The 26,850-nt window shown below is 39.1% G+C and overlaps 1 protein-coding gene across 1 annotated transcript; it reads right to left on the minus strand.

Moving 5' to 3' along the window:
- Positions 1–1,662: 1,662 nt before the first annotated feature.
- On the minus strand, positions 1,663–25,592 carry ndc1 (NDC1 transmembrane nucleoporin). The gene is made up of 18 exons (XM_059647817.1): positions 25,415–25,592; positions 23,478–23,598; positions 23,286–23,387; positions 22,226–22,400; positions 21,999–22,134; positions 20,802–20,910; positions 19,780–19,831; positions 18,326–18,458; positions 17,458–17,550; positions 17,253–17,334; positions 16,387–16,545; positions 15,644–15,940; positions 14,832–14,944; positions 13,138–13,188; positions 10,427–10,490; positions 3,569–3,669; positions 2,288–2,448; positions 1,663–2,045 (listed from the first exon to the last, which is right to left on the minus strand). The coding sequence occupies exons 1-18, from the start codon at positions 25,448–25,450 to the stop codon at positions 1,982–1,984; spliced, it is 2,049 nt and encodes a 682-aa protein (XP_059503800.1). The 5' UTR covers positions 25,451–25,592; the 3' UTR covers positions 1,663–1,981.
- Positions 25,593–26,850: the final 1,258 nt, after the last annotated feature.

Genomic DNA, 26,850 nt, shown 5'->3' on the forward strand with positions numbered 1-26,850 from the left:
ATGGAATTTAACCCTGAAAAGTGAGGTGATTCATTTTCAAGGACAAACTTGAAAGCAGAATACAGGGTTAACGGAAAGACTCGAGTGTGGAGGAGCAGAGGGATCTTGGGGTTCATGTCCACAGTTCCCTGAAAGCTGCCACCCAGGTGGGTAGAGTTGTTAATGAAAGCTAACACCATATGCCTTCTTAATAGAGGGATTGCGTTCAAGAACCGTGAATTTGTGCTCCAGCTGTACAAAACCCTGGTTCGGCCACATCTGGAGTATTGTGTCAAGTTCTGGTCGCCTCATTATCGGAAAGATGTGGGAGTGTTGGAAAAGGAGCAGAGGAGATTTACCAGGATGTTGCCTGGAAAGGAGGGAAGGTCTTATGAGGAAAGGTTGAGAGCACTGGGGCTTTTCTCTTTAGAAGGACGAAGGATGAGAGGTGACTTGATAGGGGTGTACAAAATGATCAGAGGTATAGATAGAGTAGACAGCCAGAGACCTTTTCTTAGGGTGGAAGTAGTTATTAGGAGGGGGCATAGTTTTAAAGTGAGTGGAGGTAGATATCGGGGAGACATCAGAGGTAGGTTCTTCACTTAGAGAGTGGTTGGGGCATGGACTGCATTGCCGGAGAGGGTGGTGGAGTCAGCCTCATTAGGGGCATTTAAGCGACTATTAGTTAGACATATGGATGATAGTATAAGGTAGGGTGGAGATTAGATATACCTTAGGATTAGGGTAAAAGTTCAGCACAACATTGTGGGTTAAAGGGCCTGTACTGTTCCATGTTCTATCCAGGACAAAGCAACCCACTTGATTGGCACTCCATGCACTAACTGATGCTCAATAACAGTTTATACCGACTACAAGATGGAATGCAGAAATTCAGCAAATTGCAGAAATTAACCTAGTTTTCAGTCAGCATTTACATGCATGAAGATGCGGTTCTAAAAAACAGAACTAGGTTCTCATTTCCAATAGAGGGTAGCTGCAGTGTAGTTTGAAATGCCATAACGATGCAACGGAAAGCTCTTATCTGAGGATCAGTCCGGGGTTTAGAATGCCCGATGGCAGTTTAGAGGCAACTTTGGTTGGCATCTAAATCATGCTGTTCTTGATCAGAAAATAAATAATGACATCTATTGTCTATACCCAAGTAGAAAACACTAACTTTAGGAGCATAAAACAGTCAATAAATTTGAGCAACACATTCTACAGGTGAAGTTGCTCATAGAATCAAAAGTTAGCTGATGGTCCACATTCAACAAGTTGTCACCATCTTTTGTTCTGTAGAGGAAAAACAAAACAACTGTAGGCCACAGAGTTTCAGGAGAGAAGAAGAAATGAAAATCCAGAACACTATGCTCTTCCGGAACTTAAAATTCAAATCAAATTACATTTGCCTTTCATTGTGTACTGCAGAAATTCAGTGGTGCAATATAATTTCTTTCCATGCATGGACAGTTGCCAACTGAAAATAACCAGTTGCTGCTATACCATTTTTCTTTACTCGCAGCAAGTTTAAGAGATCACTGTCACTGGACATTTACAGAAATTTATACCCAACAAAATCCTTTCAAAAGTGTTCGTGCTGATAATGTCATTTTACCTCATGTTAATGATGAAATGTATCTACAATTCAGAAATGCAACGATAATTTCAAAGATTTATTTAGGCTTATGAATAGGTACAGCTGATGTTCTGATGTACAAAATCTGATGTTCTGATTTATTGAATAACTAAAATTAGACTGCAAGAGAAAAATACCATTTCTTTAAAGACACACAGACTAATTTACAAAGATGTACAAAAAACAAAAAGAAAAATCTTAATCATTCTTCTCAAAGGTTCCAAACAGAAACTAAACCATTTACTAGTGCACAATTTGGAAAAAAAAAGACTTCAGTTTGAAAATAAAGGACAAAGTTGGAACTGGATTATACAGTCTCTGCACTGAGTAACCTCAGGTTTGGAGTGACACAAAATTTCAAATGCTTCACTCTTTATACTCCAAAAACTGTTGTAGTCTTTTTCTGTGTTCTGACGAAAGGTGGACAGCTCTGAAATTAAAAAAGATTCAGCGTTAACCTGTTTCTGGTTGGAATGTTTTAAATTCCTAAATTGAATTTTTAAAAACTGAATGTTCCATAAAGAGAAAAATGGACGTTTCAACTGAAGTTAGTTTTACTATAATTATCACTGCATTTGGCAAGGCCAGTGAGAGTTCTGAAAATGCATCTTGTAATAAATACAATAGTAGTAATAAATACAATATTACAGCATGCCTAAAAGAGAAGCTTACTTTAAGTGTTCTCCAAAGGTGGTGGTTATCCTGTAAATGGCAGTTTTCAATGATGCACGGAGGGCAAACCTCAATGTCTTATAAGAAGAATCCACCAAAGTGCCAGTGGATCGAGGTGGTTTGCTGGAGGCATGAGGCAATTTAAAATGTTTGTCTACAGCCTGTATAAAAATAAAGCAGACTACAAATATGCATTACTGAGATTGAAAAGGAATTCTGAAGAATGCCTTAAAGAAAATGGCAAGTTAGGTTTACACAGTCTGAAGTATAATGTTAATGAAATTAACAATTTGATCATGTCTCTCTCTTACACAGATAGTGACTGGCCTGGTGTATATCATGGTTTCCAGTGGATTCAGAAATTAAATGGTGCAGCTGGGACCTATAACCAAATCCCATTTGAGTTACGGAACTTAAACTGTCTTTTTGATGATACCAATATTGTAATTGAAATGGTTTGAGAGAGTTTTAACATAGCTCCAAGTATATGCAAGTAGTGGGAAATACAAAAAAAAAGTGGAGACAGCCTTCAAATCAGGCAAAAGTAAACTGCTGGATGCTTCTCTTTGCAATTGGCATGTTTATTGTAATACAAGCCTATACAGTATTCAAAGTGTGAAAGCACCTAATTCCTAGGTAAGTAATTATGTGCATTTGTCTACTTAAGAAATAAAGAATACTGAATTACCTCTGACTGGAGACAGGATACAACTCTCAAAAAGAGTCTCCTAAATCCTGAATCCCCCATGCAATAGTCAATGAATGTGGAATCTTTACTTCACCAACAGTCACACTTCATTATAAGCAATTTAAAGAACGGGCAGCATTAAAGGCTTGCATTTTCAGTAGATACATACTCTCCTTAATAAGTCAAAAGGTAGGAACTGATTAAGTAACAAAGCAAGTAGCCAAAACCTGAGCTTTCACAGAACTTGTACCTCTCCAAAGTGGAAAAGAGGTCTGAAAACTGAATTTCGGTCATTTTACATAATCCGAGGTTCTGATTGACAGAAGTACACTGCTAACATGGATGGGATCCAAGATAACCTCAGGATTCACTATGTTTTGTCAGGTTATTGGGGTTTACCTTGTGTGGAGAGAGAGAGAGATATAGAGAGAGAGAGAGAGAGAGAGAGAGAGAGAGAGACGCAAAGCAAAAATAACATGAAACTTTAGATATGCTATATACTTGTAATTACAGACCATTTACTACAATAACGTAATCCACACAAAAAAGCAACATTTCACTGTGTACAGCAGTGCCAACAAATAAAATGTTACCTCCTGGAGGGACAGCATGGCACACAGAATGGATGATAACGTTGTCTGTACTACACCATAGCAGTCTTCTCTAAATGAGGCTGCTACAAGGTGGGAGAGTCCTGCAAAAGAACAAAAAAAACCTCACTACTTTCAGAAAAGTATTGGTTCTCCATTGCCCATAGTACTTCCATGGCACCAGTTTACTGGCTAAAATATCTTGACAATTTTGAGATCAAGGAGTGAAACAGGGTTGTGCCTTAGCCATACTATATTTGGTATCTTTTCCTCTGTCCTACTAATCAATGATTACCCTGCCAATGTGGAAGTAGTGTACTGCCACACTTGGCAGATGGAAAACTTCAAATCGAGACTGAAAGCCACAGTAAAAATGTCCTGATAAAAGAACTTCCTTATGTTGACGATGTAACAACTGTTGCCCAGACAGATGATCAGCTCCAAAGGCTTAGGGGATGTCCATTTCATGACTGTCATGTTCTCCCTCACCAGTGTTGAGAAAACTGCAGTCATGAAACACTGTCACCACTTGCGATCAAAGAGAACAAAGAAACCTACAGCACAGGAACAGGCCCTTCGGCCCTCCAAGCCTGCGCCGATCAACATCCTCTGTCTAACCTGTCATCTATTTTCTAATAGTCTGTGTCCATTTGCTCCCTGCCCAACCATGTACCTGTCCAAATATATCTTAAAAGACGCTAACGTGTCTGCGTCTACCACCTCCGCTGGCAACGCGTTCCAGGCACCTACCACCCTCTGTGTAAAGAACTTTCCACGCATATTTTCTTAAACTTTCCTCTTCTCACTTTGAACTCATGACCCCCAGTAATTGAGTCCCCCACTCTGGGAAAAAGCTTTTTGCTATCCACAATCATAATCAATAACACAAGACAGACAGTTGTCAGCATATTCTGCTACCTGTAATCCACAGTGACACATAACCCATATTTTGGTGATGCATAAGGATTGGAAAGGCAGCCACAACTTTGGCTGACTAACAAAACAAACTGACCCACAGAACTAAAGATTCTCGTCAGGAAGGCCTGCATATTCAACACATTGCTGTACAGCAGTGAAATCTGGACAACCTATACCTGCCATGTAAAAAAGCTCAATAGCTTCCCCATGAAGCATCCTGATACTTCACATAAAGAGAAAGCCACCCATGAAGAATCCTTTCTAGAAGAAGGACACCAAACATGTTACCACCAATCAAGCAGAAGCAGCGATGCTGGTCTGGTTAGTATGGTAGATGCCACAACCCCAAAATGTGCTACATGGCATTTTAGAAGCGCCAAAGCAGATGCCAGTACCACAAACAACAAATCAGCAGGTATCATCACACATCACCAGTGAGGGATAACTTCACGTGTAGCATTTGCAACAGCCTTTGCCTTTCCAAGAGACATTTGATAAAAGTAATACAGAAAACATTGTTGGAGAAAAATAAAATCTCATGGTCTTGGCGATGGCATGGATACAAGTGTTCTGGTTAACAAGCTGTAATAAGTGATGTGTTGCAAGGACCTCAACTATTTTCAATGTACATAAATGACCTGGATGAAAAGCACAAAGTATATTGTCAAATTTGCTGATGACACAAAAGCAGGTTGGAAAGAGAGTTGTGAAGGGAGCATAATGAGGCGACAAAGGGATATAAATAGGTCAAGTGAGTTGACAGAGATCTGGCAAATGGAGTAAAACATGGGAAAATGTGAAATAGTCCATTTTGGCAGTACAAATAAAAAGCACATTGTCTAAATGGGGAGATTGCAAAGTTCAAATGCAGCAGGATCGGGGTGTCTAATGCACGAATCACAATGGGTTAGTTAGTGACAGGCAGCGTGGTTTTGTCCAGAGAAGGCCATGTCTCACCAACTTGATTGAATTTTTGAAGAGGTAATGAGGATAGTTGATGAAGGTGGGGCAGTGGATGTAGTTTATGTAAACTTCAGTAAGGCATTTCATAAAGTCCCACATGGAAGGTTGGTACAAAAACTAAAATCACAGGGGATTCAGGGTGATCTGGCTAGATGGATAGAAAACTGGCTTGGTCATAGGAGGCAGAGGGTAGTGGTGGAAGGATGTTTTTCAGAATGGAGACTACTAACTAGTGGTGTTCCGCAGGGTCAGTCTTAGGTCCTTTGTTGTTTGTAGTATTTATAAATGATCGGGAGGAAAATGTGGCTGGTCTGATAAGCAAATTTGTTGATGACATGAAGATTCGTGGAGTTGCTGATAGTGCCAACGATTGTGAAAGTATACAGCAGGATATAGATAGATTGGCAACTTGGGCACCGAAATGGCAGATGGAGTTTGATCCAGACAAATGCAAAGGTGATGCATTTGAAGATCAAATTTAGGTGTGAATTATATTGTAAGTGGCAGAACCCTTAGGAACACTAACTTTGAGACGGCTCTGGGCTTACAGGTCCACTGTTCCCTGAAAGTAGCAACACAGGTAGCCAAGGTGATTAAGAAGGCATATGGCATATTTGTCTTCATTGCCCAGGGCATGGAGTACAAGAGGTGGCAAAACATGTTGCAGCTATAGAAAACCCTTGTTAGGCAACATTTGGAGTATTATGTGCAGTTTTGATCAACACACTACCAGAAGGATAATGGAAGCTTTGAAGAGAGTACAGGCAAGGTTCACCAGGATGTTGCCTGGTCTCCAGGGCATCGATTAAGAGGAAAGTTAAAAAGACCAGGATTGTTTTCACTGGAAAGACAGCAGCTGAGAGGAGACCTGATAGAGGTCTACAAAATTATGAGAGTAATAGAGAGGATAGGCTTTTTCCCAGGGTTGAAGTTTCAATTACAAAGGGGCACAGGTTCCAGGGAAAGTTCAAGGGAGATATGCGAGGTACGTTTTTCCACACAGCCTGGAATGTACTACCAGAAGTGGTGGAGGAAGCAGGTACACTGAAGACATTTAAAGGGGCACCTAGATGGGTACATGAATCAGGAGGGAACAGCGGGATACATATTGAAAAATGGCAGGTGTGTTTTTAGATTAATTAGGGCATGATGGTTAGTACAGGCTTGGGATGGCTGAAGGGCCTGTTCCTGTGCTGTATTTTTTCATCTGTTCGTTTAAAAGTTTAACCAAGCTGCAGAAAGTCACTAATGATTGTACTGGCTAATGGTTGACTAAAAATAGCTCGGCATAAATCTTGGAAAAAAACAAAAATTTTGCTCTCAATTTATTCTGTAATTTGGAGTTTATTATATTAAATTTATTCAGTACATCTATAACAAATCATGCTCAAAATGATCCAGTTCTTTGGCTCAAATTGATAATTCAATCCTGCAAATCAGCAGCTTGGGTTGACAACACAGTCAATTAATTGGACACTCCAGTTCACTGTGATTTGAAACCCCATCCAGTATTGGTTTGATCTGATCAATCCTATTATGCAGTCAGATGGATAGTGTCAAACCTCAGTATTTTAAAAAAAATGCTTTTTGTAATCAGCTTACAACCAGTAAAGAATGGGATAAATTTAAATTACATAAAATATTGGACATTTACTCTGCAGCTCTGATATCTGTAGAGGGAACTAATTACCATCTCTGATTAATGACCTTTCACCAGAATTGGTTGGAATTAAATATATATTTATGACTCCTACTACATCTAAACCAAAAGAACAACAACAGAATAGATCAAAAACAATAGGAATTTCAATTGAAAGGTAAAGATTGTTAGAATACTTAAAGTCTGCAACAAAATAAGTACAAAACAATGAAAGAAAGTTGAAAAATCCTTAATTTTAAAATGGATTATTGTTCAAGAGAGTATTAAAGGAGTGTGATAAACTACGATCAGGTCAAAAATGCACCTGGAAAGATTATGCAACAGGGTCAGTCAGCAAAAATCGGATTCAAGGTAAGTAATGTACAGCACTACAGTTCAATTGAAAAGATTCTAACACGCAAATTGAAAAGACACTGAAATAGCATGACAACAATAGTGTGACAGATTGAAGTATTACCAGAAGTAAATAATTAAATGAAGTGCTTGCACATGCAACACATAATATACTGTTGAACTTGGTTTGATCAGTTATCTGTTTCTGTTGCTGCTAAACACTTTCATTTCTATCATTCCTTCTGTGGCATGGGTGTGATTGAAAGTGAATTATTACAGGTTACAGGCTGTATACAGGATGTGTGGTGAGGGCATTACAGAGGTTCACAGCCAACATTTTTTCAAGTTGGAGGTGGTAATCTGATGCACAACAAAAGTTGTGTGTAAGAAAATGCCTGCATTAACCTGGATATTCACGGGAGAATAATTTCGAAAGCATGTGTTCAAACAATCATGATGTTCTTCAGAGACTCCCTACAGTGTGGAAACAGGCCATTCAGCCCAACAAGTCCACACTGCCCCTCCGAACAGCATCTCACCCAGACCAACTCCCCTATCCCTGTATTTCCCATGTCTAACCCACCTAATCTAACCATCCCCCGACACTCTGGCACAACTTTGGACTGTGGAGGAAACCGGGGCATCCAACAGAAACCTATGCAGACACAGGGAGAATGTGCAAACTCCACACAGACAGTTGCTCCAGTGCTGGAATTGAACCTGGGTCCCTGGCACTGTGAGGCAGCAGTGCTAGCCACTGAGCCACAGTGCTGCCCTAATATTCTACTGTCCACTTTGGCAGGACAAATGAAAAGCATTTTTAAGATTACACAACAGCAGCCCTGACATTATATATAATTGACCTGGTTGAGGCTGTGAACGTACTAAAGTCAAGTTTGCAGTGACCGAAAAATAGATGGAATGACAAGTTGTAAAGATGACAAGGTGTTTGCAGAGATTTATAGACAGGTTAAGTGAGTGGGTAAGAACTTGGCAGCTGGAAATATACTGTGGGAAAATGTGGGTATATGCATTCTGAGCAGGAAGAGGAGATACTCAATATTATTTACATGGAGAAAGACTGTAGAAAGCTTCAGCACAGAAAGATTTGGGAGTTCTCATGCATAAAAACACATCGCATGTCAGCCTTTACTTCAAAAGGGAATGAAGTATAACAATAGGATGTCTTGCTAAAAACTATTCAAGACATTAGTCAGACTACAGGTCAAATACGGTCAACAGCGTTGGTCTCTTATCTCAGGGGAAGGTAGGCCGGCATTGAAGGCAATCCAGAGAAGGTTCACTGGGTTGATTTCACATGGAGGGATTTGCTTTCTAAAGAGTAGATTTGGCCTGTACAAATTTGGTAGACTTGTGGAAGCCTTATTGAAACATACGAGATTCTTCGGAGGTTTCACAATTAGGTGTGGAGAGGTTGTTTCCCTTTGAGAGTGTCCAGGATCAGAGGACATAATGTAAGAATAAGTGGTCATGCAATTAGAAGAGATGAGTAGAAATTTCTTTTTTGGGCAGCAGTCAATCTGTGGAATTATTTTACCGCTGATGCTTGTACGAACTGGTTGTTAAGCATAGTTGAGGCTGAGATAGGCAAATTTTTAAATTGGTCGCAGAATAAAGGGTTTATTGTGAAAAGACAGGAAAATAGAGTTGAGAATTATCAGATCTGACGTTCTCAATGGGCTGAATGACCTAATTCTGCTTCTACCTCTTACAGTCTTTTGAAAATTTCTACGGGCAAGCATTAATTGATGTAACTTGTGTGCTTTATAAGGTACTCAACGTGAAAACAAACAGTTGGCTGTTAAAGAACAATTCCTCAAAAATTGTGTGGCAGCATCTGGGAAGAGAAATAGAGTTAATGTTTTGAGCTTGGTATGACTCTTCATTTCTGTTCTGAAAAAGAGTCGTACTAGGCTCAAAGTGTGAATTCTTTCTCTTCACTAAGGCTGCTAGACCTGCTGGGTTTCTCCAAGGTTCTCGCTGTTTGGTTCAGCAAACAGCAGTATTTTCTTTTTATCTTTAATAATGGCATTGTGATGATGCTGTCACTTTAAAAGGTTATTTTGTCCTTGTTTTTTGAAAAGACGTTATGAGGCAGAGGTGTCAAACTGGCTACTCCAAGACAACTTCAGTAAAAACAACTTGTGAAGCCTTGGGGTGTTGTTGTTAAAAAGTTGGAACAATGGAAGCAGCCTGGGTGCAGCCAGCTCTCTCATACCAGGCTTTTTAGAACATTTCTGAAGAAGAGTCTAGACCCAAAACGTCAGCTTTCCTGCTTGGCCTGCTCTGTTCATCCAGCTCTAGACCTTGTTATCCCAGGCTTTTTAGTCCTTTTGTTCAAAGCTTTAGTAGCAGAAGCTGCTTGGGGTCTCTAGAGTTGAAAGCTTTAGTGAATGTCTCTCAGCTGCTACACTCTCTGAATTTTCTGTTGAGAACTGCACGCAAGAATCTGTGCCTGAATTTGCCTTTTCGTCAAACGTGTGTTTTATGGGATGTTACCATATTGGAACAGCAATAGGTACTGTATCTATTATTCGGTTAAGTTTTCCAATGGTGAAGTTATTCTAAATTCCCCTTTCTTTGATTTGCATTTTACCCACAGGATTTACATAAATTGAGTTTTGCTTAATGTCAAGTAGTTCAACCAGTCACATCACATCTGGAATATGACACTTCACATCTGTCTTTAAAATAAAAAAAAGTTAGGGTCTAGGCTACCTTCTGAAAATATTTTGAAGGGTCCGGTCTGGTCAATAACAGCATTGACAAGTACTTTAGAAAGGTTACATAGTCAGTGGGTGGGATAGAAGAACTATAAAACCACAAAATGTTGATGAAAAACTGCCATAAAACATTTGGGTTTATTTATAGTAAATACGTGTTTCACATTAAATGGAATTATATTGATGGTTGGAAGAAATTCCTTCATAATTATGGTTTCATTCTGTAAATGCTACATTTCATACCTTCAAGGGCCCATATATGTGCTTGACTGTTGGCAAACAGAGCCTGACTTGAAGCTTCCGGGAGCTGAAAAGAAAATGTAATTAAAACTAATCTCTCTTCATCATGAAGAAATAATTAAAAACAAAGTCATGTATCATAAGCAAAATTGACAAGACACAGCGGCAGGGATTTTGAAACAACATGGTATGTCAGGTAGACACACACACACACACAAACATCACAACTACCAAGCAGAACATACTTAAAGCCATTGCTCTATCATTCCAAAGCAACTTACTGATTGACAAAATTGAGCATGGTGTATTTCATTTTTATAAAATTCAGACATAAGTAATGGAAAATAGTCAAGTGAAAAGATAGCTTGTAGGAAATGAGATTTTAAAAAAAACCTTATTTCTCACATGCCTAACAAAGCCCTTTCTATCTCATTCCATAGATGTTTCTATAGATGAACTTTCTATAGAACTTTTCAGAGATGTTGCCCAACTAGCTGATGATTTTCAGCATCTTTTGTTTTTTGTTATTTAAAGTGCTTGGGAGCTCTAAATAGAACATTGCAGGTCATAGATTTAAAATTTACAGTACAGAAATACATCATTCAATTCAATGGGTCCCTGCTGCTATTTATGCTTCACACGATTAGCAATGGATACAATAAAATGCTCGATTTATTTAAAAATAGCTTAGACAGTAATTTGACACTGAATCCTAACGCATTAGCTTCAAAGGCATTTCTATATGTGACATTGCACATTTATTTTCATTCATAAAATAAATTTGCTAATACTAAAAACAAAATCAGATCTGGTAGTCCACTGCTCATTATTGATGAGAGACAAGAACTAAAGCAAAGGATCATTCTAGGAGTATTAGGTATATTTGGATGCACAATAGAAAGACAACTCATGGTTAGTTAGCACTGAAAAGCACAAGCAGTTTGGAGCTCTGAAAATACAAAAGTCAGTAAAATCTAGTGCCAGAAAGAGAGAAAACACAAAATGTGAGAGTTACTCCTGTAAGTTTTTCACCCTCCCCCATTCTAGTACTACTTTCTATTTTGCTTCCCAAAATGTGATATAAATCTTCATCCATCTCCTTAAAAGTTTAATGCTGTCCTGTTAGTTTTTTGAACTTTTTTCCTAGTTTGCCTCCTTATTCATGAAAGAAAACGATGGCTTCACCATGTGTGGTCACAGACTGATTCTGCCTAATAGAACCAATTTCCACAGATATCTCTGCTCAGTCAGAAGCTGATGTGAAGGACAAGATTGCCGGACCTTTGATCAATTAGGATTACAGTATCCTGAATTTTCCAAAAACAAAGTGTAGATTTTAACTTCACTGCATGTATGATAATAAACACTCAAAACACCCTGCCCAATTTGTTGTCAGTTGCTGCTATTTGACTGAAGCGAAAATTACTTCGGTTAAATTACAAAAATTGTTTTGTAAGGGTCAAATATTTCATGAGTATTTGTTATCCCTTTTCTGTTAATACTAAATACAATCAGACTACCTATGCTATGAATCTGTACTGGGTCTGCATAATCATGATACATAGCTGCTAATCTAAGATGTGCCATGGTTAGAACTTGAAATCCTCAATTCTGGAGTCCCTTGAAGAGCCAAATGGATTAAAAAGATGGAAACAACATAATCTTTTGAAATCTGTTGCTTTTAATTCAGAATGAGTAACTCAGTGTTAACTTCCTGCTTGAGGAGCTAAAGCTTCAGGAAAATATTAATGCAGAAAAGAAAGATATGACACTATTTATTATGAGTACAGAGTGTTTATAAAATCTGGGATGCAAACAGAAGCTTATCTTACAAATGAACGTTGAGCCCTTATGTATTATGAATATAGACGTATATTTATTTTTAATCGTGACAGCTTGTGAAAGAAATGTTTGCAAAACTTCAGAAAGGATGCAACTGCATTGGAGTGTGAATAAGAAACTTCAATTACATGGATAGATTGGAGAAGTTGGAACAGTTTTTTCTTCTCCAAAGGAAAATAAAGAATGATTTGAAAGAATTTTTAAATTAATGGCAGGCCTGGACAGACCAGATGGAGAGAAACTGCTCCCACTTGTAAAAAGTTGGAGATCAAGGGCACAGGTATTTTGCAAAAGCAGCAATGAGGAAATCAGATGTTTCTTACACTGAGTACTCAAGGTCTGGAATGCTGGTTCAACTAAGAGATTCAAGTTATGAGATGATTATTTAAATACAAACAATGTAAAAATATCGGAAGAAAGACAGGAGATTGGAAACAAGTCAAACTGCTCAGAGAGCTAGTGCAGACACTATAGACTGAACAATCTTCTGCACTGTAACAATTCTGTTTGTTTATACTCTCTATTCAAAGTGAAAATGCTCACATTCCCTTTGAATTAGTAAAGTCAACAGCAATGAGAAAAGATTTACATTTACATTCCTAAACCAATTTTACTCCAAAGAAATGAGCTGGGCACAACTTCCACCTAATAAACTGAAAGAAACATTTCATTACGAAGTCCGGGCCAAGAACAGCCCCCAAAATAACACAAACCATTGAATCTTTCGGAAGCATTAATGCAAGGATGCTGAACAAGACTACATTGAAAACAAAGGGACAAGCAATGCAGCATGCAACATGCATGATTTCCAGAAAGGCGTACTCTGACATGCTGTTGATTTGATGCAGCAAAAATTATACTCACAACTGTACCTTTTTAAATAAATACATTACCAGCCCTCGCTTCGACAAGAAAGACTTAACCTAAGTGAACAAAGCATATTTCAAAACCACATTAATACATTTCATTTTAAAGGTGCTGGAGAAAGGCTGAAGGTCACACTTCGTAATACAACCAACTAGATAAACCACCAATCCAGAATTGAGCTGTGCTCTGTGCCACAATACACTACAGCTTTTTTTCCAACTGTCCAATCATGCCACATACTTTAAATAATTGAAACCAGCCATTTAACTTACTTAAAACAACAAATAATCCATGCATAGATTGAAAGATGACCCCAATGATGTCACTGTGGAATCTCCTCAGAGAGTCTGGCATACATTTGCAATGCACTTACATGTGTAAAAATGCATCAGCTAGCAAAATAAATGTAAGAAAATAGAAAATTCAGACACTGACAAAAGAAACCCATGAGACACAAACCAAACATCTGCAAAAAAGTACATAATAATGGAAAAAACATCCTTCACTGGGCTGGCAGCTTTTCAAATCTTTGTTCCATCCTCTAACACCTACACCTGAAGCAGTGAATTATTTACATGACACTTCGAACAGCAAGTCTCTGCCATCCAAACTGGCTGAGATTCTGGTGTCAGGACAGGATATATTTGGTATGTTTGACAGGTTTCCTGGAGCAGTGAGAGTTTCTAACGGTTCCTGAATCAGGGGTTTTCTAGAGTCAGGAGCACCTTTCCCACATAAATCAAAACCTTATTGTACATAAATAATGAAAGATTACTTCCATGGGTGGCAAAATTAAGCACAAAAACAAAATTTCAGACTGGATGCAACAAAGGTGCAAAGATATTAATTGTGAAAGAGCAGCGCTTTGAAAGCTTGTGATTTCAAATAAACCTGGACTACAATCTTGTGTCATGTGACTTCTGACGAATTCATCTGCAGTACAAGAGGAATCAAGTTATGGTTTTAAGAATGGATTCCAACTGGTTCAAAATTTTCTCCTAGTCACACAGTTAGGATGTCAGGACTTTATACGTACTGTTGCCACTGAGTGCTATATTACACTTGAATATGACAGAACTTCAAGTTTTAGTTAAATGCAGCATTATCTGTTGAAGTCATCTGTCGGCTGCCAAAACTTCAGACATCACTCGGTCAAAATATCACAGTCAAGATCTCTTTGTTTTGTCTCTAGCAACAATACATAATCTTAGTTGGAGGGGTAGGTGATGCAGGTAATCTGTAAAGACTCAACAGCTGCCACAGGTATTATCATCTACCTTAGCAAAGACTAAAGATCAAATTGGCATGCCTTATGGTGGCATTAGCACTGCTGCCTCACAGCGGCAGGGTCCCCGGTTTGATTCCACCCTCAGGCATCTGTCTGTGTGGAGTTTGCATATTCTCCGTGTGTGTGCATGGGTTTCTGCCAAGTGCTCTGATGTGCAAGTTAGGTGGATTGGCCATGCTAAATAGTAGAATCCAGGGACACGCAGGTTAGGTATATTAGCCATGGGAAATGTAGGGTTACAGAGAAAGGGTAGGTGGGTGAGTCTGGTTGGGGTCCTCATTAGAAGGTTGGTGTGGGCTTGTTGGGCCAAATGGCCTGTTTCAACACTGTAGGGATTTATTGGAAAAGAACCAAACAGTATCTTTATGCAGTGCTCCACCTCAGGAAGCAAATGATTACTTCTTTTTTTACCTGATTTTGTCTCTGAAGCATCCATTCTGAAATTGCATTGTGTTTTGTCACTTCAGGAGTTCTGTTGCTGGCTTGGACAGCTTGACAAAATTCACTTGTGTTCGTTGGGTATTCTGAAAGCACATAGAAGCTATTAAACCTCAATGACGCCGGTATATCAAAGAAATATTAATCTAAAATATCTGTTACCCTTAATATGGTTAAGATTTCTACTAATCTTATCCCATTTGTACAATTGGATTAAAGTAGAAGCTATTAAAGTTATTTGGTTTCAGTTTCTTTCTGAATCATTTCATTAATTAATGCCTTAATTACTATTTCAAACTAAGGCTGATGACAAGAGGCAACTAGCCATTACTGTCTGTGGGAAAATGTAATGTGAGAAGTTTGACCTTGGGCAAACGCCCCCTTAGCATGTGCGGTGAAAAAAAACATGTAAATTAACATTTGGTTAATGCAGAGGGGGACTGGTATTATTTTGAATTCAGATTTGTTGGGAGAGGACAGAAATGTGGTGACAAAGGACAGATGAGGGAAAAAGAAGGACGGAACTAAAATTGTAGATAGAAATAAACCAATGCTAAACCAACTGCCACTTAATGAATCTCCCCCCAACATTGCTGGAGTTTGCCAATTTAACAAATGGATACCACAGTCCAGCAATCAAATTATACATTTCAATTGTGTTACGCCCCAATTTTTATCTACTCATGTTTGTGTCAATTTTTATATTTTATTTTCTTTATATTAGCTTGCAATAAGATCTTTTCTATGAAATAGCTTCCTGTAGACCTGCCACAGTATAAAGCTACCTGAGGAACTAGACGCCGAGGTCCAGAGCTTTGGCCCCTTTCGCATTTCATTAGGAGTCGGTGAAGAGCCAAAGCTGGGAGACCCCAAGTCTAACATATCGCTGAAGCGATTCACAGCAGCAGGAGAACCAAGAGGACTACAGGGATCAGGTGCATAAGGAAAACCAAGCAAGCTCCTGAATGAAGTGCCTGAAGACTTAATCAACGAAGATGGCAGAGGGCCCCGCCGTTGACGAGCAGAGAGTGGTGTCTGTAAGGAAGGCTGGTAGCTGTCAGGCTCTTCAAGACAGGAAGTTCCTGAAATGGGAGGAATAAACATTACAACAATTGCACATCTGTATCTGGGCTGTGCATATTCAAATTAGGTTCATTACAAGATGATCACTACTGGTCAGATATCAAGCTTATGAAGAAAACTAATCAATATTTTAAAAATCCAAAGCAAGTTTATATTGCTAAAGTGATTGGAAATAAATGCAACAACTCTGGGCATGTTTTCAGAATCAAATTAGACCATTGGTGTTCCTGTTGTTGACGATAAAATGGAAGAAAAGGTCATCAGGGCAAGTTGTTCTGACTAATTTCCACCCCGCTCACTGGTCTCGCAGGTAATAATTCTCTCAGATAGTCACTCAACCAATTTTTGTTCTTTTCAATGACCAGGCCCCGTAGTGCTATTACTCCCTTGGTCCAAAAAGAGGTTATGCACCAGCATTTTTAACTGTACGAGGCCAAAGGCTGACCTGAAGTGCTTGGTGGATGTCCTTCCACAGGGATCGGATAGGATTTAATTCGACCATTGGCAGCAATTGTTTCCTGGTAATCCGTCAGTTTTTGGGTTAAGTCATTTAGCAAGGCTAAGCATTCACTTGATATGGCTACCCAATTATGAGGATGACCACCTTCAAAAACAGAAAAGTGATTAGCTACATCAGATAACCAAGGAACTAACAATAGTAATTTTTTTAAAAAATGGATGGTTGGGCAACTAAATTTCATAACTTGCAAAATAGAGTAAAGCAACGCCAGTGCGACTAGAAAGCACTGGCAAGAATTTGAAAGATAGTTATGAGAAGCAGGCTATTCTTGAAAAAAGACAGCATAAATTACATAACTGAGAGGAAACTACTTTCAGTTTTCGTTATGAAGTGATTGTTATAAATGCAGTCTGGTTACAGATAAAAGAAAATGGAGGCAAGATCAGGGAAGAGATGACTGGGTCAAGGGAAACCTGTAGCAATGGATCTGCTGAGTGACTTCTGAGAATGTTTTAGGAGAGAGAAGAGGTTAAGGCTAGAGAAAAGCAAAAATGCAGATAATGAGAGCCACAATCACTTGATGTTTGTTTGTAGTGCCGTTATCATATTGTACTGCGATTAAAATTATAACTCACGTTTCCCCACACAGTACCATGAAATTTAAATTTATTTTTGAAATGGATCGTAAAATACGTTACTAGAGAAATGAAGATATTAGCCAGTCCCCAGTATCCCCTTTCCCCCCCATCCTCCACCCAAACCCCAAAGCTCCCCCCTTTCTACCAAACCCGATCCCTGACATAAATGCCATGACACCCTTCCCAAACTACATTAGCAAGATTTCTTCACACCTGGCTGGCTAAGGCTGAACACCTCCTGTCTCCGAGAAGCTGAATACTGGGAAAGTAAAGCCAAGTCTTGCAATGCTAGATACTGAAAAAGAAATACTCCGTTATCATCCTGCCTGCTGTAAATTTAATCTGCTACTTAGAAAAGAGACTCATAAAACAATAAAAAGGTAATGTGTGTGTTCATGACACCAATTGTTTGGTTTACCTTCATACAGGGGAATACATTGTTTGTTAGGACTTTAGGGAGACACCGATCAGCTTCCTCTCCAAATGAGGGCTGCACGGGAAACTGGAATGCCTGAGTCATCGTGGGGGGGGGGGGTTTAGAAAAAGACAAGAGTACAAAGCATGACATGAACAAGTTCTGAATTAATATTGAAAAAACTACAGTTAGAACAGGCCTAGGCAGAATTTTGGTTTTTAAAAAATGGTAACAACGTTTCTGCGCAAAGAAAAGTATAATAACAGAATTTTGACATATGTAACCTGACACCAGAGTACAGAGTGATGTAATAAAAGATGAAAAGAAGGCAACAAGGTGAAGTAGCAATGGTTTTGCAATTTGGGCTGTAATTCAAAATTACAAATTCTCAACACTTTGCTTTCCTGGTAATCTGAGAAGTTTTCAATTTGCATTGAGTGACTGATGTAAAACTCTCAGGATTCAAACAAGAGTTGCACCACGTAAAATGAACAGTTGAATGCTCAGAAATAATGGGAACTGCAGATGCTGGAGAATCCAGGCTCATCCTGGCAGAGTCTATTTTGGAAAACAAAACTGAACAGAAATTGCTGAACATTTTGGAAGCTAAGCTTTCACCAATGTATAAACATGAAAACTGGTTCTATTGTACTAGAATTGGCATTTTCAAACAAAAACAACAAATCAGAATAAATTCAAGTGAAAAAAAATTGCCCACTAATAAAATTCTTCTTTTAATACCTTTGGAATACTGTCATTTGCACACACATTCCAAGGTCATGAAATTTTGTATCACAAATAATAAAAATTCAAAAACTCTTCTATAAATTGTGCTACCCTTTAACTTGATATCTTAGTATTCCTCACTCACCTCAGTGATGAAGATTTTAAACAGCAGCCATGTCATGTACCAGGTGACCAAAAGAAATGTACCACTTAACCAGGCCGTATAGAGCAGCGGCAAGTCGAACAATCCCGTCAGGCTATCCAGGGAATGCTGTGCACTTCAGAAAAAGTTACAGACAGATGATGCTTCAAGTGCTCACTCACACATTGGCACTACTTTTGAAATATTACACCAGATTGTGGTCATCTGACAGACATGCTGCTTTCTAAAGAAATGTGGAGGTTAAGCATTTACCACAATCTCTTCAACAACACCCCTCATTCCCAACTGAAACTCTCAGTAGCAACAGGTTTCAAAAGGGTAAAATAGAGTTATTTTATACAAGTTATAAGCTAGAAAAGGAGAAACATTCTCTTGCAGAGTTGTGTCTTTGGATTCCTGCTTTCACCACCTTGAAGGGAAAGACAGAGTCTTTGAACATTTTTAAAGGCTGAGGTAGATAAATGCTTAAGTGGGATGAAAGATTTCCAAGGGTAATTGGGAAAATGGGGTAATCAAATCAGCCTGATCTTATTAGATGTAGCAGACTTGAGGTGTCTAGTGGTCCACCTCTGCTCCTAATGTGTATGTTACATATTATCAATACAAAAACATCACCAACTTGTTCGACCAATTTACACTTGTTTGTGTGGGTCTGTGCTAAATATGGGGGAATTTTAGACACAGAACTGATTAACTTTTGGAGAAAATAAATGAAAGTTTTTGAATTTTGGTGAACGTCTGTGATCATGGTGATAGGGGTGAGGGGTGTGTGTCTGTGGGGGTGCATTCTGCCTGAAACAGATTCAGTTTTTACAAACACTTGAAGCAGATTTTCAACTCATCACACTCAAATATTTGAAGGGCAGCAACATTTGTAAAAAGCATGGTAGACAGCCTGTAATAAAATTACTCACCTCAATTTTTAAGGATCAACCCAACAGCCCGCTAAACTATTTAAATGAAAACATGCAGTGTGGTATGGTGCTACAGGCCAGAAAGTCTCAGGTTTGACCCCCAATTTGTAGTGTTCTTTGACCACAGCCAGATCAAGTTTTGCACTGGTAAAAATGGCTTTAAAATCCCTGTGCTGAGGTGGTTAAAAATGAATTATCATTGCAGAAATTAACTAAATGAAACAGTTAGTCTGTGTAAGGGTGGCAATAGTTTCCAGATATTGATCACTTCTGTTATAAAAAGTGCGCATGCATGTGGGGCTAAACATTACCGGGCACAGCTTGGGACTCTTCTGATTGCCTCTGAATATCAGCAGCTACTGCACCTCAAAGTTTCAGCTCACACATTTTAGAATGGGTGAGGCAGTGTAAGGTGGCTTTAGGATACTCAGGTAAGAACAGAAAGAAAAAAAAATCATCCAAATCTACAAAACACTGTATAAGATATTAAGTGACTTAATAGTTTTCATGCAGTTCACCAACCTGTCTCTTTGAAGGGTTGTCGAGGCACTTATCCAGGCCCTCGGCACATAACCTGGTGACAGAAAAAAAAAAGTTACCATTGGAAAAATATTGTGGCGATAGAAAGAAAAAAAAAAAATGTATCTAGAAATTGCATGCTCCAAAGATATTATTTTACCCTACATTCAGCACTTTGGATGTGACATCTCCGACCACATAAGAAACGTTCTTTGCAAACAATTTCTTGTAAGCACTACATAAATGCAATTGGCAATACCTGTGGAGAGTGCATTCTGCTCAAACTGGACTTTTCTACTTTACAAAAGACAAAACAGACCAAATCGATCCATAACAGTGAATTGGAAACTGATATACTTTTAATGACATATAGCTTCAAGAAAAATACACCAACTGAAAGTTTCACACAGTAAACAGCAGAAACAAATCTTTGGTTTTAAACCCATTTCAGAATGCCAGAATATATACTGTACCAGGTTTGATGTCCATGACACAGCTGCTAAATTGCACCTCTTAGTCAGTTCCTCCCTCATATATACACAACTCTAAGAACCAGCCTCCTGACCTCTGCTTACACACTATTTCTGAATGCAGCTCCACCTCTAGCTCAGACTCTTCTGCGCTATTCTCCAGCTGATTATCAGCTTCGGGACAAGTTCTTCATAATAGAAAGGATCCTGCACATTTCTGCTGAAAGATCTGACTGACAGGAATCACATTTTCCCAAAAGCAAGAAAGTGGGCCACAGCAATGTTAAGTGGAAGAGACCAGTAACTGCTTGATTCTGAGTTTTCCAATGCCCAGTTTCTGAAGTCAAATGGGGGGGGGGGGGGGTGCTGAAGAAACAAAAGAAATGTTGCTGTGACTGAGGGATGAGCAAAAAACAAATAAAAAGATACAGAAAAATAATCAACCACTCACCAAAAGCAGTTATAGTGAAAAAAGGAACCATACAATACTTATTAAACATTACGCAACCAGCAACACATGGGAGCACCTAGTTTGACAACAAATATGTAGATTACCTAGAAAGTAGTAAAGGATGCAGTAGTTCCTGAGAAAATACAAAGACTGCACAGCACTGTACTTAATGACCAAAGACAGATTTCTTTTGAAGCATGGGTACTTGAATTGCTGTAAAAGAAACAGGATGATTATTTTCTATCTTCCACAAATTCTCCTCTAGAAGCAGACAGTATTAACTTACATTGAGGCACAACTCCACAGATGCAATATGGAAACATACCATACAACTGAGTGACAATTAGTAAAATGTTTAAAAACAGAGAATGGGGGCACTACCAAGTGCACAGGTACATAACCTTCATAGCAGTGATCCCCGAAACTCCAAGTTATTCTATTTTAACCGTGAGGTGCAAACTAAATGTACAGATTAGAGATCAACCCTATTCTTACATATTATCTCAACAGAGAGCAGTGAATTCACACATCTGTGTCTTCAAGGAAGCCCCACACACACACACACCTGCAAAATTCTATAGAAAGAACGTGTGATGTCGCAAAATGACAGATAAACACTCCACCTTCAGATCACTTGGAAACTCCCAACAATGGCTCTCTAGCTTCTAGCTCAATTAGTTTGTTTTAAAGTGATTACAAATCTAGCCAAGTCTTGTTAACTGTGGTTGGAAGCTAAATGAAATCATATTGAGATAGATATAAAATACAACAAAACAACGCCCCTTGCTTTTCAGACCAAGGAATGAAGCAACAAGCTTAGACCTGCTATCTCCTGAAGTCAAGAGCAATTCCCAAGCACATTACCCAAGGTCCAGGGACAAGAGAGGAGGGACAGAACGGAAACAGGAGCAGTAGAAGGCAGGCGACACAGTAGAAGAGACCTAGAAGCAAGTGGTTTGTTTACCCCCTTGACTGGGACACTGTTTGCAGGCAAGATCCCAGAAGAATCTGAAAACAAAATCCATCACAATTAAGAACTGTACAGAAGTAGAAATTGGGGAACTCTTGTGGAAATCTCCAAGGCGAAGAGAATAGAATTGAAGTCTAGGAGAGTCAAAAAGCAGTGCTTAGCTGGCATGTTGTTTTTAAAAGACAGTAGAGCAAACCTTGTAAAAAGGGTTTCAGTTTGCAGTTTGGTTGAAGAGTCAATGCATTTAAAATAGGGAAATTGTCTTTGCTTTTCAACATAACGATCTGCTATTATTCTACACAAAAGTAGAATTCAAAGAAATAAATATTACCTGTAAAATTGGGAATGACAAATAATTGAAGTTGTTAACAAAATACAGAAGACTATAACTATATCCTATAAAGGCTCCTTCCATCAGTAAGAAAACGTGAAACTCATTCAGGCACATGCGGCTGCTGGATGACGAGCTGCAATGACAAGAATGGTCAAAGTAGATGGGTTTGTTAACCACAAATAAAGATGTTCAACAAACAAACATACTATTAATTTCATGCTGACCTGTCCTGAGACGAACAAGGTACACTGATCAACTGATAGCGCCCCCCAGCTATTACAGCTGCACACCATGCCACGAGCATCCCCATCACTGCATGCACCACTGAATGGATAAACCGACGAGGATGGAACACATTTCCCACAAGTGCAATACGACTGCATGGAATAGAAGGTTCCACTACAAAAAGGAAAAGAACAGATATTACTGCATGCAAAAGCATGATAGAGGCTGCGATTTTCACACAGGACGATATAGCAACAAATGTATAGAGTCATACATCACAGAAACCGACCCTTTGGTCCAACTTGTCTGCAGTGACAGATCAAGTCTCATATCCCGCTAACCCCTTCCTATTCATATATCCATCCAGATGAATTTTAAATATTGTAATTGTACCTGCCTACATCACTTCCTCTGGCAGCTCATTCCATACATGCACGAAATACTCAGAAACCAGATCACCTCTCTCAGGCTTTAAAAAAGTCTTTTGAGAAAAAAAAGCGTTGAGGTAATTAAGTCCGATCTCCTTGCTGGTATCCCACTTTCATTTCAACTTCATTTAATCCAAATCCTGTTAGCCCATTTGTCTTCCTTACTGAGGAATTAATGGTTCAATGGTTTAAATGCTTTGTATTTAAATCTGTGTGGATTCACTCCTTCAACCTTGCTGGATTCTTTGTCAATTGCTTGATTTTTGTTCAGCTTCTCCTTGGCTCCCGATGAGAGCATTGGAGCAAGATGGCATATTGAAAGGCAGGAAACCGGAAGGTAAGGGTCATGTTTGCCTACTGAATACAGACCTTGCACAAAGCAGTCAACCAGTGCGCATTCGTTTTCCCCAATAGAGGGGGTACTGCATTGTGAGTGGTAAAGACTAGAATGAATTTTCCATCTTACTTCAGTTCCAAGGTGGTAACAATGGACTCAAAACATTCACTCTGTTCCTCCCTCCAAAGGTGATCTTAGACTTGCTGAGTTTCTCCAGTAATTATTTTGGCTTTTGTTTAAGATCTCCAGCATTCACAGAATTTTGCTCTTGTTTCAATGACAAACTTCTAATACCTGTGTAAAATTCTGTATTGAAGATACCAATAGTCACTATGACTCCACAAAGCACCAGAATTGCAAAGATTATGTAGGAACTATTCAAATGATCCAGCGAATCTGAAAGATAATAAAGGACAGACAGCCTCACTGACCAATTCACTCCAAAAGGGAATTTGTTCTTTTCCAATAAGATCATGAGTACAATACCTGTAACCCATCGGATAGGATGGAACACATTCAATCTACTAAGCAGTATAAAGACAGTTGTGGAGACAGGTAGCAGCAAGACAGACCAAGCAATTGAAGCTGCTGCTCGCCAGCTGAACACCTGGAAGCAGTATGATAAAACAGGAATTAATACTTCTGCAGTACCTCAAAGGGTTGCCATAAGTTTCAAACATGGGAGGATCAGTTCATACAAATTATCGCACAAATACATCACCGTAGTTATTTTTCACACTTCTGTTCAGCATAAGATCAGTACGACGAGAGTAACATCTTGTACCTTGCAACAGCATCATAAAATAAAATTTGATACAATTGAAGGCAAGGAGATACTAGGTCAGGTAAGCAACAGCTTTGGCAGAGGTAGGTTTTTTAAAACAAAACTTTCTACCGTCAACAATAACCATATTTCTAAATCAAATTCAGGGTCACAGAAGCTGGGAGCCCAGTATCGATAAACATAGAATTTGTAGTCTTCTCACAGAACTAAGTGAATTTGAGGGACTGATCCCTATTTGCTGAGTGGCTAAGGTAGACGCTAAAGCGCTTTCACGTACTGATATATTTTCGGTGTTGCCTGCACCTGGGTCCAGTTCTTTTTAATTCATTCATGGGACATGGACTTCTCTGGCTGGCCAACACTTTTACTGCCCACGCCCAATTGCTCTGGAGAAGGTGGTGGTGAGCTGCCTTCTTGAATCGCTGCAGTCCACATGCTGTGAGGAGTTGAGCTAGAAGGCTGTTTGGGAGGGAATTCCAGGATTCTGACCCAGTGACAGTGAAGGCACAACAATATATTTCTAAGTCAGTGTGGAGAGTGGTGTGGGCTTGGAAGGTGCAATCTAAGGATCTTTGATCAAGTTCTGCAGTTATATATTCACATATTCACATCATGTTAAATTCTTACCAAAATGGTTGCCATTGTTGTAATGAGCCAGAGTAGAATTCAATTCATAAAAACTAACCAAGTCACAATCGTTTTAGGGTCATAGAGTTTTTACAGATCAGGAAGAGGCTCTTTATCCCATCATATCCACGGCAGTCATCAAACATCCATCTATTCTAATCCCATCTTTCAGCACTTTGCTTGTGGCCTGGTTCGCTATGAAATTCAAATGCTCATCTAAATAGTTCACCAATGTCTCATGGGTTCCCACCTCTACGACCCTTTCAGGCAGTTAGTTCCAGATACCCAAAACCCTCTGGGTGAAAATTATTTTGCTCAAAAAGTTCCTCTAAACATCCTGCACCTTAGCAAAAATTGTGCCACCGTTATTGAACCCTCTGCTAAAGGGAAAAGTTTTGTTCCATTCTACCCCATTTATGTCCCTCAGGACTGTGTATACCTCAATCAGATTTGTTTCCCCCACCATCCCCCCCACTTGCTGTAAGGAAAACAACACCTGCCCATCTTCATAGCTGAATAAATCCTGCCCAAGCAATATGCTGGTGAGTCTATGCTGCACCCATTCGAATGTAATCTTCTGGGGTGGTGGCCAAAACTGCACACAATACTACTAGTCAGGGCCAAAGTAACAATGTACACAGCTCCATCATATCTTCTTTGATTTTATTGCTGATGTCTTGGCTCATAAAGGTAAGTATCCCACGTGTCTTACTTACGTGTCCTGCTGCCTTCAAGAATCTATGGAAATGCACACTAAGGTCCCTCTGATCCTCTGTATTGCATGGGGTCCTACCATTCACAATTCCTCACGTGCAACTGGAGATATTGAGCTTTAGATGCTGCTGGGGCCATAATAAAACACTATGCATCCCATTTCGACAATATTTTCAGCAGATTCGTGCTGGTATATGGGGGGGGGGGGGGGGGGCGGGCAATGTTAACAGCCAAAGCTTGGCCTTCCCTGTTGGCCCAGGACAGCTCAACAAGACCCTCGTGGCCCGAGAGGCCTCACCTTGCGGATGAACCAAAAGCCCGGAGGCTGCTCCATAATGATGATGCTGCCGCCGCCGCCGCCTCCTCCTTTTCTTTCTCTCCTTCCCTCTTCCTCTTTCTCCCAGTCTCCAGCCCAGGCCGCTCCCGCGCTTTTCGATTCAAACACCACGCCAGGCCGCCATCCATGCGCCGGCGCACTCTTTTCGCGTCAGTACCGACCCGACCTGTCGTGACCATTTGAGCGGGGCGACGCCATATTTGATAGTGGCAAATGCTGGCGCCCTCTCCAGGACAGACTTGATTGGTCATGGGGCTTCTCTCTTCAGAGATGCACTTATTGAAGAAGAAAAGTGGATGAGAAACCTTTGTTCCAATACACTTATTCACCAAGTCATAAATGTCAAGGTGTGCCTAAAAACGATTAGCAACACTTAGATAATACAACTTGCAAAGAAATTATCAATTAATTTTGGATTAGCAAAACTTTTAAAGCAATTTTTCCTCCCCTTATCCCCACTTTTTGGGCTTGATCTCAAGTTTCACCTTATTAGGCTTCTGTGAGATCAATTGACATACTCAAACAAGTTATTTAGTTCCTTATTTCCCGATTATGCAAATTATTCTCAACATATATAACATTGAAGATTGAAAAAAAAAACAGAAAATGATGGAAACACTCAACAAGTCACACTTGTTGGAGAGAAAAGAATTAATCTATCAGGTCAGTTATATTTTATAACTGATGAGCTAGTGATTAGATAGAATGTTGTTTTCTATTTTTAGCTAATCGCTTAAAACAATTCAGTCAGAGATGACCTTACAAATGCGGGGCAAACATACATCAGAGAAATGCAAACAGCAGAAAAACAGAAAATGCAGAAGCAGAGAAGCAAATTAGTTAATCACCTGTATACGTAACAAAACATTATTACATAGATTTTCATATATCAATATGAATAACAATCCAGCAAAGAAAGTTAGCATTAACATTTTCACATTGAACATATCATGTGATATTTAACACAACCCATCTCTTACCAGTTTAAAGAAGTTTACAAACTACTAAACCATCTATCTCTTTCTAAAAGTATTCCTTCATCAGTTGTATAAACTCAGTTTTGATGAAGCATTTCTCCAACTGATATTAGTTTGTCTTCCATTTTAAAACACAGGCAGACAGGTAATTGTATTTCCACCGTTTTCTGATTGATAGCATTTGTGGTTTTTATTTAATCTCTTAATTGCTTTCATCATTTTTTTGTTAGTGTGTTCACACTTACATCTTAAATAGGAAAATATACAAAAGTGCTGCCAACAAATCCGGACAAGAAATGTGTCAGTACAGGAAATATGCAATCTGGGAATCATAAATCATGTGAAGTGTAAAATAAGAAACAAAAGGGAACAGCAGGGAAAATATAAAACATACATATATCAATGATAAAAGTATAAACA

The sequence above is a fragment of the Stegostoma tigrinum genome, chromosome 8 (assembly GCF_030684315.1).
Source record: "Stegostoma tigrinum isolate sSteTig4 chromosome 8, sSteTig4.hap1, whole genome shotgun sequence".
Taxonomy (NCBI): Eukaryota; Metazoa; Chordata; class Chondrichthyes; order Orectolobiformes; family Stegostomatidae; genus Stegostoma; species Stegostoma tigrinum.

What these genes read in the sequence shown, in the direction of transcription:
- ndc1 (XM_059647817.1), bottom strand. Translation starts at nt 25,450, where the DNA reads ATGGAGCAGCCTCCGGGCTTTTGGTTCATCCGCAAG. An exon ending in TCCTATCCGATGGGTTACAG is followed by an intron (nt 23,388 to 23,477) that starts GTATTGTACTCA and finishes ATTATCTTTCAG; the next exon opens with ATTCGCTGGATCATTTGAAT. An exon ending in ACCTTTGGAGAACACTTAAA is followed by an intron (nt 2,046 to 2,287) that starts GTAAGCTTCTCT and finishes TTTTAATTTCAG; the next exon opens with AGCTGTCCACCTTTCGTCAG.